The sequence below is a fragment of the Oncorhynchus mykiss genome, chromosome 19 (assembly GCF_057628025.1).
Source record: "Oncorhynchus mykiss isolate SJ-2025 chromosome 19, ASM5762802v1, whole genome shotgun sequence".
NCBI classification, from domain to species: Eukaryota; Metazoa; Chordata; class Actinopteri; order Salmoniformes; family Salmonidae; genus Oncorhynchus; species Oncorhynchus mykiss.
The window spans coordinates 41,528,360-41,545,112 of NC_143040.1; the positions used below are offsets into that span (position 1 = coordinate 41,528,360).

The following is a 16,753-nucleotide window of genomic DNA, read 5'->3' on the forward strand; positions in this document are numbered from 1 at the left end:
CACAACATAGTAAACTACAACATAGTAAACCACAACATAGTAAACTACAACATAGTAAACCACAACATAGTAAACTACAACATAGTAAACTACAACATAGTAAACTACAACACATCACAACATATTAAACCACAACATAGTAAACCACAACACACCACAACATAGTAAACTACAACATAGTAAACCACAACACACCACAACAAAGTAAACCACAACATAGTTTACCACAACATAGTAAACCACAACACACCACAACATAGTAAACTACAACATAGTAAACTACAATATAGTAAACTACAACATAGTAAACTACAACACATCACAACATAGTAAACTACAACATAGTAAACCACAACACACCACAACATAGTAAACTACAACATAGTAAACTACAACATAGTAAACTACAACACATCACAACATAGTAAACTACAACATAATAAACCACAACACACCACAACATAGTAAACTACAACATAGTAAACTACAACATAGTAAACCACAACACACCACAACATAGTAAACTACAACATAGTAAACCACAACATAGTAAACCACAACATAGTAAACCACAACACACCACAACATAGTAAACCACAACATAGTAAACCACAACACACCACAACATAGTAAACTACAACATAGTAAACCACAACATAGTAAACCACAACATAGTAAACCACAACACACCACAACATAGTAAACTACAACATAGTAAACCACAACATAGTAAACCACAACATAGTAAACCACAACACACCACAACATAGTAAACTACAACATAGTAAACCACAACACATCACAACATAGTAAACTACAACATAGTAAACCACAACACACCACAACATAGTAAACCACAACATAGTAAACCACAACACACCACAACATAGTAAACCACAACATAGTAAACCACAACATAGTAAACTACAACATAGTAAACCACAACACACCACAACATAGTAAACCACAACATAGTAAACTACAACACGTCACGGAGCAATTCAAGATTGAATTTTGTGACAATTCAGGAAATAAACAGAAATTAAAGTTTCCTCATTTTCTCATCCCTGGCATATTGACCCATTCTGCTTAACTAACTCACCTCTCCCGCCTCTTCTCTGTCACAATCCAATTGAATTCAGTCAATTCAAACTTACATTTCAAGGAACATTTGAATTTCAATTGATTTTCTGAAATGAATAAATGGAAGTGGTGTTGTTGACCCCCAACCCTACCACACAGGATCACTCTGATCAATTACAGGAAGACACCTATTTCCCTCCCTCTGCTCTCACTGTCCTTGACAACACCAGTAGTACAGAGACAAGTTGGGAAATAAATAGGAGAAAGCAGTCTATGAGATAATAGTGAAAAAGCATTACATTTGTTCTCTCTCTCTCTGCTAAACTCTTTGTTATTTCCTCACTTCCCCATTTTCCTCTTCTATGGAAGTGGGGACGGAGGGTTTACTGACAGCTATAATGGGTCAGTCTGTTTACTTGCCATTGCTTAGGCGAACTCCGCTTCGTTCTTCAGGCTAGTCGACAAGGTGAATGGAATGGCGGTGCAAAACAAGTGGGGGGGGGGGGTGGAGAAAAATGCAATATCGACTGGTTTGGGAATATATCGGAGGGGTGTGACATTTCATAAGAGTCCCCTCGCCCTCCGTGCGAGGTTGTCAGTCAAGAGTTGCACTGTATAGGAAATCAATCAAGTCCTTCAGACCAGCAGATCTTTACCAGCCTGTCTGAGAGGGCTAATTAATGTGATCTTTTTGTTTTGTTTAGGTGGTTGTTCGACTGGGGTGGGGTATGTTCTTAAGGTCCAGGACCTTTCAAATTAAAGCTGCATTGTCCACTAGGAAAGACTGGAGGCGGGCAGGCAATATTAGCTGGTGCAGTTTAGAAGTAATTACATTTCTACTTAAGGGAATATATAACTTTCTGTCGGAAGCAAATCTATATTTAAATAAGCCTGGGTTGGTGTGCTGGTTGGTGTGAGATCCACTTGCATAAATCCCATTGTTGTTGTTTTTTTATATATGCAATGCGTTGTTTACTCTCAAAACATTTGTCAAACACAATTTTTTATCTCAAATCACATTTATTTGATATGGCCTTTTATTGGAATGATTCAAATGATTTAAATTGGCTGGACTTATTGGTTGGCATGAAGCGCTTTCAGCCTAGTATTATGCCAAATAGCCTGGCAATCTAATTAGAACAACATCTCTTCAACGGCATCTCCCAGCCTTCCTCTTAGAAAGAAAAGGTAATTGATAGCCAAGCACAATCCCATTATCTTAGCTGGAATATGGAAAAGCAGGTTCTAAACCTTTATTTTTCCAGGCAGGTCAGTGGCGGGCCCAGTATGATTGAGTATGTACCTTTATAATGGGAGGTGATCCGTGTAATGCCTTTGTAAATGAGCTGAAGAATTTTTGTTTTTTTTCCATGAGAGGAGAGGATCGACTGACTGGCCTCCTGGGGGAAATCACATTGGCACTTTTTAAAGGTGCAATCAGCATTCTGGTCCCTGCATGCGTACTCCCCGCCACTGTTTCAGTAAAACGCTGAGGCCCTTTTCAATTGCAGTGTACTATAATGGGAATGGGGTGCCTGGGATGCATACCGGGAGAGGTGCGTCGACAGGTAAACGTTTAAACTGGGCTGTAAAAGAGCCATGTCCCGTCCTGATTGAAGCCAGAGGAAAGCTGGTGTTATTGATATGCTATATGAGTGTTGTTTTGGATTGTATTTTGATGAATACAATGTTGTTGTAAAATCGCTTCAGTCTCAATTTATTAAAAAAACTAAAACATTTAACAAGCAATATCATTTTATCGTTGTGTCCCCTTGGTAAACTGGTTTATGTCTGGTTGTTATCTAGAAAAACACTCTAATGAAGGTAGATTGAGACCAAAAATGTGGTTAAATAAGATCCCTTAAACTTGTTAGAAGCATGAAGATTACCACGACCAGTGTGCTGGAGTTGTTCTTCTTTTTGATTGTTAGCAAGAACAATGTACTGAGTGCTTTGAGGTGGTCCATAAATCTCCTGGCACACCTCTGTAATTACAGTAGTCGTTTCTCTGTGGTCCTTCCTCTGCTCAATACTGCACACCTACAAATGATTCAACACCTCATCTCAGCACATATGAACAATTGATCCCAGTAGTCATTATTAGCAGTAAACATGAATATACAGGGCATTACTGGAGGAATAATGGCTGGGGTCTGCTGGCACTTTTCATATGTTGGGGGGTGTCTTTTGTTCTGATCATCGACTCTGAAAACCTCCGGAACAGAATGCAATTATTGGATGTGAGGAAGATTTGGGAAGTGATCTCATTTCGCCGCACTAAGGAAAGACAACTCTCTCTCTTCTCTCTCTCTCCCCCCTCTCATTCTGTCCTCTCTCCCCCTTTCTCTCTCTCTGTCTCTCTCTCTTCCCCCTATGCTCAGCCTGGAGAATATTAACCCTGAGGAAAGCGACGCGGTAAGCCCTCCCCTTAGGAACTCATGTGGGCTCACTTTTTTTCTTTCACCAGAATGTCCTCAATAAAAAGGTCTTGGGGAAACTAAGGACAGCTAAGCACATTTCAACACTATGATATTGTTATTATATTTTGTTAACATCTCCTTAAATAAAACATATGACTATAAATATATTGTTATTATTGGCTTATGAAGGCTTGACATTTTTAACACGAATTCAGATATATCCTACATGTGCACACACCTATACACCACGTCTGAGAACTGATATTTTTGCACCTGTAGCATCTGCATATTTATTACATTTTTGTTGTTTTGTATGTTTTTTTTATTTTGGTCAGTTGCTGCTGTTGAATTAGGAATGATGTGTGTGTGTGTGTGTGTTTGTATGTGTGTGTGTGTGTGTGTCGTGTGTGTTAGGACCTTGAGGAACTGCTGAACAGGGTGAACACTGCAGATTCAGCGCTGGGGATTGAGCGGAGCGGGGGGGTGATCGTGGACCGGCTGCAGAAGGTCCGGGAGAGAAGGAGGAAGATTACAGCAGAGGAGATGAATGCTGTTATAGAGGAGAGAGAGACAGCACTGGCCAGGGTGGGTCTGAACGACACTACGCACACACACACAGTTGTTATAGAGGAGAGAGAGACAGCACTGGCCAGGGTGGGTCTGAATGACACTACGCACACACACACACACACACACACACACACACACACACACAGTCATTATAGAGGAGAGAGAGACAGCACTGGCCAGGGTGGGTCTGAACGACACTACGCACACACACACACACACACAGTCGTTATAGAGGAGAGAGAGACAGCACTGGCCAGGGTGGGTCTGAACGACACTACGCACACACACACACACACACACAGTCGTTATAGAGGAGAGAGAGACAGCACTGGCCAGGGTGGGTCTGAACGACACTATGCACACACACACACACACAGTCGTTATAGAGGAGAGAGAGACAGCACTGGCCAGGGTGGGTCTGAACGACACTACACACACACACACACACACACACACACACACACAGTCGTTATAGAGGAGGGAGAGACAGCACTGGCCAGGGTGGGTCTGAACGACACTACACACACACACACACACACACACACACACAATCGTTATAGAGGAGAGAGAGACAGCACTGGCCAGGGTGGGTCTGAACGACACTACGCGCACACACACACACACACACACACACAGTCGTTATAGAGGAGAGAGAGACGGCACTGGCCAGGGTGGGTCTGAACGACACTACGCGCACGCGCACACACACACACACACAATCGTTATAGAGGAGAGAGAGACAGCACTGGCCAGGGTGGGTCTGAACGACACTACGCGCACACACACACACTCACACACACACACACACAGTCGTTATAGAGGAGAGAGACATGTTTCAAAAATTAACCACAGTGTCTCTCCTCTGAATAATGTAATAAATTGCTATCCCCAGCACTATTGGCATCTCCCCCATGTTCTCCATTTTTAAATGCCCTTTGATTGGAAGTCTATTTTGCCGATACACACTGACACACATAGGCAAACACGGCTCACCTAACTAGTTCACATGTACACAAGGCAAGAAATCTCTTCCCCCCCTCAGACAGACGCAGGGGTTGTGTCTGACATTGTCTGTTTTGATTCAGTAAAACCAACTACTTGATTCACATTGGAGGTTATGGTCGTGTAAACTCAAATGTTTGATACATCCATCTTACCTGGATATTTTCAAGGATTTAAAAACAAACAAGCAGCCTGACAAATATTGACATCCAGATATTATACCTCAACATTCAAATTCCCGGTATTTGCTTGGATATCTGGGATGTTGATATATAGACTAGACCTCTCATGTAGTGATTCAGTGTCCTGTTTTACAACTGGGTTTGTTTGAGGAGAGTTATGCAGACAAGCCACCGTTTTGTGCCAATGTGGAAAAACAAGTCCATATATTAAAGCTTCCAATTGGCTCATTCATCCCCCCTCCTCTCCCCTGTAACTATTCCCCAGGTCATTGCTGTAAATGAGAATGTGTTCTCGGTCAACTTACCTGGTAAATAAGGGTTAATAAAATAGGAACCTGTCACAGCCCCACAGTATTACTGTTGACCAAAATATCAATTGGGAAATCCCCAAATTATAATTTCGGGCAGGGGTTCCAAACTTTTTCACTCAGGCCCCCATTGGGGAACTTCCCGCACCCCCGGTGTGTGCACCACGTCTATATCTATAGGCACAAACACTGTTCATGACACACACTGTTCACACCCCTCTTCTTGGCTGAGAGAAAATGTCGTATGTAGACAGTTTATGTATGTCCTGCAATTCTACACATTTTGCCACAGGGTGCAGAGAACGTTTAGCCGTTTTAAAGCTCATGTCCTGCAATTCGACACATTTTGCCATGTCCTTTGTGTGTTCATGTGATATCTGAGTGACTCAAACGTTACAACAAAAAAAATTGGCAGTAGAAACTGCAACCAAATTAAAATTTGACGACATAGGCTAGTTGATCTGGACATTTCTGACGAGTTATAAATAGCTCTCTACGGTATGCAATGACTAACATGACAAGAGGAACTGATGATGCACTACCCATTTTAGAAATTGCACCTTGTGCCTTCTACTATTCCAACTTCCGAGAGGAAGCTGAAAGCCGGACTTCCTTAAAAAATGTGTCCGTCCATACATCCATCTATCTAGCAAAAATCACCATGTCAGACACTCGCTCCTCTTTAGGAAGGTGTGGTAAGAATGTCAATCATAGCTCAGAGTTTTCAGCAGGACACTACTGTGCAGGGAGTCACACGGTCATGCATTCATCTGGGTGGGTGGTCGCAGACAGAGCTGCGAACTGTTTCTAGCTGGAGTTTGACATTTTTCTCTGTAGCCTGGATTTACCAGGCATATTATGATTGGGATGCTTCCTTTCTGCTTCCCTCCCTGTGGGTGAGCTTCATGGATCTCTGTCCCGTTCAGCCCGACGCCGGGGCATTAAAAGGCAGGCATCAGACGTATGGAGAAGAAAGGCCTCCGCAACTCCACTATGGCTGCGTTCTAAATGCCGCCCTATTTTCCTATATACTGTAGTGCAGTACTTTTGACTAGGGCCCATAGGGCTCTGGTCAAAAGTAGTCCTTGATATAGGGAATCGGGGACCATTTGTGACTCGCCTATATGTAGACTGAACAGATTCATGGAGGTCACGCTGCTCCGGAGCAACACTTCCGACTGGTCTAAAGCTAGTCTAGTTTCATGTGCCTGTAGACTCTCTCTCTCTCTGTGAAGAAGGCATATTGGTTTATAGGGCTGTATGATATGCTGATTCAGTTTAAACAGGATCTCTAATGGGTCCATTTTAGTCAATGGGATGTGTAATAAACAGGTATTTCTAGTAACTTTTCTAGTAATGCCAGGTTAGCTGTATTGGTACAACTTAGCTACTGTTATACGTTTCAGTCATAAAATTAGAATATGGTTTCAGTATTGTTTCACTGTGTTCTCAGACTCAGTAACAGAAGAACCACAGAACTAGAATGAATAGAACAGGCGTCCCTTTTCAAGTCAATGCTGGCTTAATTGGTGAACTGGCAGCCTCATTCTATTTCTATGAAAAGGACACTCCTGTCCTCTCCTGCTCATTTCTCATCATTGGTTCAGTCTCTTCTCTCCTCTCTCATCCACCTCTGTTAATTATGTTGTCCCAGGTGTTCAAGCCATTTTATGAGGCTTTTTTTTACAATGCCTAAATCAAAGACTGTATGTGGACTTTGGGGGGACTTCCCTTTGTTCAAAATACTAGCTGGTGCGATCAAGTTTTTCGCTCCAGAGAAGTTCTTCAAAAAATGAGAGCCTAAATCTGATTTTCGAAATGTGTTGATTCTCCAGATTTGTACACATTTACAGCAGTGCTCACACATTTTATAAGCTAGTAATCAGCTGACCAATGCAATGATTCAAGTTCATAGGGGTCAGTCAATGAATTTGAGGTTGACTCAAGTTTTGAGGTTGTCAATGAGGCAGATGTCGCCAGTCTTCTTAATGCCTCTGACTTTAACACAAGGCTGAGTGGGAGCAACCAGCCGAGCTCAACCCTAGACTACAACCATATCTCCACAAAACCCCGGGCTAACATCACATTCACATCTCCTGGAAAGAATATTGCCCCTGCTTTTTGCGGAGGGCAAAAAAAATAATCTTTGGAGCAATTTTAAAAGTAGGTTACAAATGCCTGTTCCTAATCCCTGTGAGGCGGGGATGGTCTCCACACTCTATCCTGAAGGATTTCTGCGTCCCCTGCTGCTCTTCCTATCCCTCTCTTCATCTCGAAGGGATTAGCCCACTGCGACTACCAGAGGGCCGCTACACCCACCAGCCTGCTGGAATATGAAAAGCTGGATAAGTGAAGGGAGGGAGGAGGAACAGGAACACATCTATTCTGTCCTATACCCCCCCCCCCCCCCCCCCCCTTCCCTCTTCTTATTTTCTCTCTATAAAGTGAATGCTGCAAAACAAAGGTTATTGATTTGTTAGGTACCTGGCAGTATGGTTACTTAATGCATTAGTGAATATTGTTCCTTGGTGGACTAGTGTACATGTTAAAAACTGAGCGCTGACGTTTTGCTATGTTCTGATTGGTCGCCTTTCATTGCCAGATCCACATATTTTCCCAGCGTCGATGATGTGTAATTGAGGTACGAGCCTCTGATTTGATTGACCGTGTGATGCACGTGTGTTTTCAGGCATTATGCGCTGAACATATGTAATGCTAGGTAATCCGTGTCTGCTCCGTCCTCCATGTGTTCCGAAGGAGTGATGTGTTTGGGTGCCGTACTGTAGCCCCAGGAGTGGCCTTCCTAGCCTGCCTGGGAAGAACAGAGAGGTGCGCTCCTTCTCTCTGTGTTCAGATTGAAATACTTTTAGCCCAAAACATCTGTTGCCTGTAAGCCATAACTCACCCTGACACTAAAGAGAAGCTTTGTGTTTTGTCTGGACCAGGGAACTATTATTCCAGACGGCAGAGGAAGAGGATGAGGGACGAGAGCAGCGAGCGGGGCTCCTAGGCTGCGCCCGCCTGCTCTTGTTTGCGGGAGCACTTTGGGGTTTTTTAGGCAGCTGGATGTCGAAACATTGCGACTTGTCAGGGTGAGAGGGATGGTTTACATTCCTGGTAAGTGTCCTTTAGTCTTAGAATGTGCACATGGAGAAGAACACATATAGGCTGGTATGAAACAACTCTGGCTTACAATAACACTGAGACGTCCTGACTGAGCCGCGGTCTGTGTGTTTATACTGTCTGTCTGTCTGTCTGTCTGTCTGTCTGTCTGTCTGTCTGTCTGTCTGTCTGTCTGTCTGTCTGTCTGTCTGTCTGTCTGTCTGTCTGTCTGTCTGTCTGTCTGTCTCTCTGTCTGTCTCAGTCTGTCTGTCAGTGTAGTCTGCAGTGCCTGTGGGGAAAAAGCAGGGGAACTGCTGACATCAGAGTAGATAACAATCACATAGTATGTAGTAATTCACGTTGCGTCTGTTTATGGTATTGAAAAAGATACCTTTTGGTAATTATTTTAAAAACTTTTATGAAAGCTTCATTGTCATCAAAGTATATTGCATGTTATTAAGTCATTAAATAATGTATTTATAAATGCTGAAGAATACAGGTCGACACATACATTTGCGGTATGAAGTTGATTTTTTTTCAGAAATAGACCAGTGAAAACAAGATGTCTCTGATCTTTTCAAACGGTTGTAACTGGTCGGTTTGGCCTATAAATTCTCCATTTCTCTTTGTCCTTCATGACTCATAAGAAGCTACTCTGCCAAGGAGTAGAAACCGGGAGCTACTGGTGGGAAAGACTGGCTGAAGCATGTATACATTTAGCTCTGCCTGCCTGGCATGCCGAGGCTTTCACTGCACTGCGATGGGCGAATTCCCTACTAATGTATTTCTCTTCCTCTGGCTCTTCTTCCACAGTGCAAGAGGCTGGAGCAGGATCTCCTACAGGCGAGAGAGCAGAGCCAGACTTCAGCAAACAACTTGAGACACCTGACTGCCGAAAACAATCAAGAGCGTTCTCGGAAGGTAAATCAACCCCCCCCTTCTTTTTACCCCTCTCGCAGGAGAATCCTTGCAAATTAAGGCTTTGAGCAGCACAGGTTCTCCTTCTCTAGGGTCACGTTCCAAATGGCACCCTTTTTTTCCCTATATAGTGCACTACTTTTGATCACAGAGCCCTATGGGCCCTGGTCAAAAGTATTGCACTATAAAGGGAATAGGGTGCCATTTGGGCCTAGAACCCTGTGTATGAATACATGGGGCTGTGTACATTACTGTGCCGAGCTCACTGCTGCTGTTTGCCAACAAGTCTTATATGTCCTCCCCCACTCCTACTACAGTATGCTGGGGTCTTACTTAGATACCAACCCCTAAAACCAGCCCTACTCACACACCACATTTCTATTTAAATTTTCCTCACAGGTAAAATGGTATTGTTTATTCAACCACTCACTGTTTGCTTGTTTTTTGCCCTTATTTGGCTTGGTGATCTAAAGCGATAGAGCTGTTGGTTGGGTGATCCAACCAACAATTTGATGGGATTTAGAATGACATCATCAACAAGGGGCTAGGGCCTTAATGTCACACACACACACCAACACACAAACGTGTCCCCTCTAGTGAGGCACAGGGTAAACACAAGACTATTTGATTTCTTCCATTTATCTGATGAAGCAGAGCCCCCTATGCTTAATGCGGAGAGAGTGAGCTGTAAACATGCTCATTAGATAGGGCTAGCTAGGTGAACGGTATCACCCCACCGATGAGCCTGAAGTAGCAAGGTTGCCTGAGAGGTCAGCTGATGGTCCCATTACAAAAAGGATTCTCTGAGGATACAGTAGATTACACTGCTATATGTTTGCAGCCAGGCCTATTCTGACTAGTGCTTGCCTTGCTTGCAGGCTATTGCTCTGTCTGTAGTCATTCACTGCTCTCTTCTCCTTGTCCTTTGGCTGACTAAGCTCTCGAGTCACCACCATTTGGAATTGATAGAAAAAGCAATAAGGCACAGAATTACCACATAGCTAGCTCCCTTATTGTTGCCTCTGACCTATTCCAACAGCTACATTTTATACATTATATTATACATTATTTTATACTTTATATTCTCATAATTAACATTTGCTTTGATGACTACTCTCTCTGGGTGTGATTGCCACATTTTTGAATCCTTATATTTTACTAATAGAATTCATGATCGTGAAAATCACGGCAATATTTGTTGGCCAGTATGGTGAAACGGACACACCCGCTGTTTGTTGATGAAAACAATGAACACGTTTGTGACTAAGGAGTATTGTGGTCGTTTAATTTATTTCAGATGACTATGATGAGTTCTTCTGCTTTAACTCATCTATGAGAACCTCCTTCCAGTCTTCTCCTGCTCTTTCTAAAGGCTGCTTGCTGCCAGTACTGGTACTCTTCTTTATTTCTCAGACGGTTTCTCCACTGATGGCTTATTAAGAAATATATTACATTTTGTTATTAATGTAGCACTTGGTTTTTCTATAAATCCCCTTAATTATAGATTGGCTCCTGGGATTACAGAGCAGGGCTTTAATTTCAAATGAAACGGGAACAGCTGTCATAAAATTAGTCAACAGGGGCGGGAACAGATCCACAAAACAATTTCAAAACTCGCAGATCTTTGATTCGTCAATTTACATTTTACTTTAAAGAAACCAGCTGAGAGGAAATTACTTTTAGATTGATTTCAAAATAGAAAGGTCAGTGTCAGAAAGTCTTCTGCTGAAATTCATCTTGACGTGCAGAAAATGTACTCATTTTAAGTCTATTTCTTCTATAAATGCATGAATGGACTCTCTGTATACTCATAGCCTAAATGGTTTAATTTCTAAAGAATTATAGAAACAGGGACAGGGAACATGGCCAACCCAACATTCCCAATTTCTTTACATTTTAAGATCCCCAGACTTGCATTTGATCATGATACCAAATTCTTCCCTAGTATGACTAAGTAATGTCAAGTAGAAGTGTCGTGGAGGAGCAGGCTGAATCTGAGCTGCTAGGGTTAGCTAGACGGAGGAAGCAGTCGTAATGATTAACTGCATTGGCGAGGCTGGGAGAGGAGAGGAGCATTGCAGTGTGATCATTCTGGGCTGTCAGTGCTTGAAAGAAAAGCTGGTGTGCAAACACAGGTGGTTCAGGGCTAGGGCAGCCACTACAACAGACCACTTGAAATGACCTGAGCATTGAGAGCAATGAGAACCCCTCAACCCCGGCCCTCTCCTCTCCACCCCTGCCATTTCAGAGGGCCCTAAAGTCACAGACATCTACTCCGCTCAAGACAAGCCCACACACACTCTCTCACACACACACAGGGCTTTAGGACCCACTTACAGAGCGTCCTTGAGAAGACTGAAGAACTGGTTCTCTCACAGGCACTCATAGATTAAAAAATGATCTGTGTTTTATATACATTTCTTTTCACACTGAGGTGGGAATAATACTGTGAAATTGTGAAAATTATGATAATGGCTTTTAGTGTAAGTTTGAAATGTTTGGGATGGGGTTTTGGCCTGAATGGTGACATCACTGTGCGGTAAATTAGTTCATAGACCAATAAGAAGAGACCAAACCTCTCTACCAATAACAGCTCATTTTCAGTGTTCCCCTCCCCACTCAGACCACTTTGAAACTGTACTAGCCAAATTCTTGCTTGACAAATTGCTCTTTTTGTTTCTTCTTTTTTTTTTAAACAATCACAGTAAGCGACGTAATTGCTACCCAGAAATGATTTGATATTGAGCTAGAAACAGCATCATTGGACCTTTAAAAAATTAAAACAGGATCTGAAACCTACAGCTTGATACTATTATTTGTTGAAGACATTATCATGAAAGCACAGTCATCATTAACTAGCCCTCGGTTTAATGTGAATGCAGGTACATTACTTGTTGCTGCGGTCTAGTATGTCAAGGGCTTAGTTGCCAGGTGTCGTCTCTGGCTGTCGTTATCTCTTTGATTGATGTCCATTAGCAGGTGATTCAGACTGGAGGACAGGAGGAGGAAAGGCTGTGCAATTTGACACTAGTTTAAATTCTATTATTCTAATTGGCCACTACAGATGAATAAGGTTACGGAGAATGTCGAGAACATAGTCCAGAATCAAATATATATTAGATCTTCTATTTATATCCATCAACAAAGTCCACATCAGTCAATAGTTTGTCGTGTGTCATAACAGATGCAGCCTTCCATAGATTGATCTTCCCAGTTCCCACCGAGTCAGAAATGCCAGCCAGTCCCTGCTGCCAATCTGTTGCACTTTGGCCCCATCCGCCCCACCACCGGCTGTATGCCCTGCAACCTCCTGTACTGTACCCTCTAAAAGGTCACGCTAGTTATTCTCCTTCACAGGACTGCCTGCCTTCATCATCACAACAGGTTAACCCGCTACTCTGTCAACCTCATTTGGATATTATTCTAATGAATGCTGATATAATACATATGATTAAAAGAAACTGGCTTTGAAGTCGAGCTCTCCTCCCTGTTGGTGAAAAGTACATATTGACTTTAGAGGTTGGCCTCTTTTTGATGTTCTCTTTGACTTGGGAGACCTTGCTGCCAGTAATTAGAAGGATGGTTCTGGAGACCCGAGGGGGAAGCTGCATGTACTTAGTTAGGCCAAAGGTGTTTATAGCAGCAGACCCCAGCCCAGCCCAGCCCAGTGCTCATGTGGTTTCAGCCTCTACAATCCTTGTCCAAGTCATAAAAGGCTTAAAAAATGAGTTGCATTTTTCCGCCCGACAACATTTTTTTTTAAAAACTTTTTAACAGTTAGGTACTTTCTAAATATGTCCAATAAGAACACAGATTTCCCTTTTTGCAGTGCCCTACTGAACATAACCCTGTTGTCCAATTCTCTTCTCCTTCAATTCAATTCTCTTCTCCTTCACAGATTTAGACAAAGCCCCTCCTAGCTCTCTCCCTCCTCCTCTATCACACAGAAGCTATAGATATTGCGGTCATTTACAGTATGGCCTGTCTGCCTTGTTTATTTAAACCTCCTCCATTGTTCCCTCCTCTCCCAGCTGTTGAGACCATCAATACATCTGTTTCAACAGCTGCTAATTAGCAGGGTCTTTATTGTGGGCCAGGTTTAACCACAGGGTTGCCCAAGACACATTCACTCACACACACACACTGTTTACCCAGCGTCCCCTGCTCCCACCCACCGCCGCGACCAGTCCCGCCGGCCTCCCTTCCCGGTAGGCCCTCTGAGTAGGTGCTGAGTGGAGAGACAATAGCATGAATGGGATCCCCTCAGAGCATCCTCATTGTGTAGGATGCTCCCTGTGTGCTGCTGGGACTGCTGGCGCTCTACATGCGCTGAATTAAAACGCAGTTAAAAGACATACGCTGCAGACATGGATAGTTCTCTGTGTGAGAGGAATCAGTGGTCTTACATTTGCAGCTTCGGCCTCAGTACGAAAACTACTGCGAGAACCCGTAAAGAAGTGATAATTCTGCTGCATTTTAACACGATTTGGTTTTGAGTAAACTACTTTTTCCAGTGTTCAAAAACGGAATGCATCAGATGTTTTTATGAAAAGTGTGTTAACTTTGTCAAATCAAAATGGTCAAAATGCAGGAGCATTTGTGAATGTCTTCTTTCAGAAAGAGATAGCCATTGATGAAAAACATTGATTCAACCACCCGGGCACAATGTCACTTGACTGCTACAAGCTATGTTTGTCAGACTGTGATGGGATGTGTGTGTGTGTGTGTGTGTGTGTGTGTGTGCGTGTGTGTGTGTGTGTGTGTGTGTGTGTGTGTGTGTGTGTGTGTGTGTGTGTGTGTGTGTGTGTGTGTGTGTGTGTGTGTGTGTGTGTGTGTGTGTGTGTGTGTGTGTGTGTGTGTGTGTGTGTGTGTCTGTTCCTTGTGTTTTTACCAGAAGGTGCTGGAGAAAGTCATATGTGTTCTACACAAAAGATCAGTGATGTTACAATTAGTAATCATGTTCGATCTATTCATTGCATTTCTATCTGCGTCATTCTGAACAGTCTGTCTGTCCGTCCGTTGTGTTGTAGTGTTACCAGGAGGACGTAGAGGCGGTCCAGAGAGAGAGAGACAGGGCCCTGGAGCACATTCAACGTCTGGAGGAGGAAATACAAACACTGCGAACGTACCACAGGTGACACACACACACACACACTTCCCCTTTTAAAAATGCTACACCTTCACTATCATCTGCATAGACGATTCAAATATAGGAATCCCTATCTGCATAAGTGAACATTCACAGTTAATAGGAATATATGGTTTGTTGCTGCTTGGTACATTGATATGATTTCTGCTGTGGATATTGGATATTTAAAGGCACAACAGTGAAATATGATCAGCGATATATTAGTCTGCTTCGATGTGACTTAGCAGGATCTTAGTGGGAAGTCATTTGTGTCATCATATCTATAATATAATGTAATGCTCAATCGTGCATTTTTCCAATAGTACATTTTATGTCAACAAAAAGTATCCCATCTTTGATGTAACAATTGTAAAATACTGACCCTAGTAATAAAGTATTATATTCCAGTGTAATTTTGAATCCAATTCTGCACCAATAATACTAGCAGCAGGGAGAGTGTTACACATTCATGGGACCATAGATCCTTTCAATTGTATTTGGCTGAAAGAGTTGGGGGTGTCACACCTCATTTTAACTTCTTAATCAAATACAATTCTGCACAGCAAGACAGATCATCGCTCTCCCACTTATTAAAAATGAGAAGCATGTTCTGAGCCAGCTCTCCCTCCAACGTACTCAAGAAAATCCATATTAAAGAGTTAAAACTGGACCTCATATGCAGTGTTTGCTCTGGATTGAGATAGCTAAAATATGTAATTACACTCTAGTTAGACTTATAATATTAATCCGTGGGAACTTCTTTATCAGACGTTTTGGAAAATACAGAAAAATAAGGAAAGGTTGCTTTTTATTTGTCTCAGCTTTAATCCGCCAATGACAGTTTTTGTCATTTGTCACTCAATGGAAGAAATGAACGCTTTAAAAAAAAAAGAGACGAAAAACATGAGACACTTGAACTTCCAGCCGTGTAGATGTCCTTCATTGTGTATTTTCCGTTGGCTCAGAAAGTAGCCGTTCTGGTTTGGTAAACCTGACTCCTGTTCTTAATGTTTCCCATATTCTGCTAGTACGTTTTGTCATTTTTTTAAATTTTTTTATCTGCATCTCATCTGTCACGTGGTTGAGTGTTTGTCTGGCGTTGGTTAACACATTGTGACAGATCTATGGTCCTATTCCCACTACGAGATACGAAGAAGAGTCTGAGGAGCACGTTACATCGTTGCCTTAACTTTCGTTGTGGATGCCAACCAAACATTTTGGTTCGAGGCTCAAATTGACTGTAAATATCACTGTAGCCCCTGGCCATTAAGCACAAACTATTCAACAATGACAGAAACCTTTCTTCTCAAACATATGACACTATTGAATAATGTAACCAAACCATATTACACTCATGAATAATGCAACAATTTACATGCATGTATGTGCAGACAATTAAAGGATGTATTTTCTCGTCTGTATGCTACAAGACAAAATCACAGAGTTACTATAAGGGCGTGTCTTCATCAAGTAATGTTAGCCTATCACAAATGATATCTTTTTATCAATATCATGCAAATCATTACATATGGTAAAAGCAAATTGCGACTGAAAATGCGGGTATGAGTGAGTTCACCACAATAAGCTGTTTTATATGGAAGCCCATACCAGCCACAAAAAAAGAAAATGTTAATGATTTGTAAATGTGCACAATTAGTCTGTGCTTCAGTCTGGTCAACTGTAGACTACTAATAACAACCACAGCTCCAGGTAGCTTAGAAACACCTATGCGCTCTGATCACATGGGGGCCAGGGGAAACGTAGCATCATGTTTTTATAGCCCAAGCTACAGTATGTATTTATAGCCTAAAATAGGCCTATTTTATTTGTATTCTGAGAAGATGTGAATGTGATCAAATTTGGTTTATATTCACACTTCAGGTGGCTAGGCTACCTCTGCCTTTTTAAATCAATATTATTGACTTGAATTAATCAATTAACACAGTAGTGGTGACATACTGTATGAGTATATTTTTAATTACAGATGCAAAGGCCTATACGATGCAACCCTGCATAGGCCCATATAAAACCCTTTTTTTA

At 42.2% G+C, this 16,753-nt stretch overlaps 1 protein-coding gene across 6 annotated transcripts in view; it reads left to right on the top strand.

The window, feature by feature from the left end:
* The window catches only part of mipol1 (mirror-image polydactyly 1), a 78,014-nt gene that overhangs the window by 46,314 nt on the left and 14,947 nt on the right, over positions 1–16,753 (top strand). For 3 of the 6 annotated variants that reach the window (XM_021573945.3, XM_021573946.3, XM_021573948.3), the window contains 4 exons: positions 3,465–3,498; positions 3,918–4,088; positions 9,481–9,588; positions 14,616–14,719. In XM_021573945.3, the coding sequence (XP_021429620.2) occupies positions 3,465–3,498; positions 3,918–4,088; positions 9,481–9,588; positions 14,616–14,719 (417 nt within the window). Of the gene's footprint in view, positions 1–3,464; positions 3,499–3,917; positions 4,089–8,510; positions 9,589–14,615; positions 14,720–16,753 lie in introns of all 6 variants that reach the window. The other 3 variants (XR_016488924.1, XR_016488925.1, XR_016488923.1) reach the window with 2 other exon arrangements.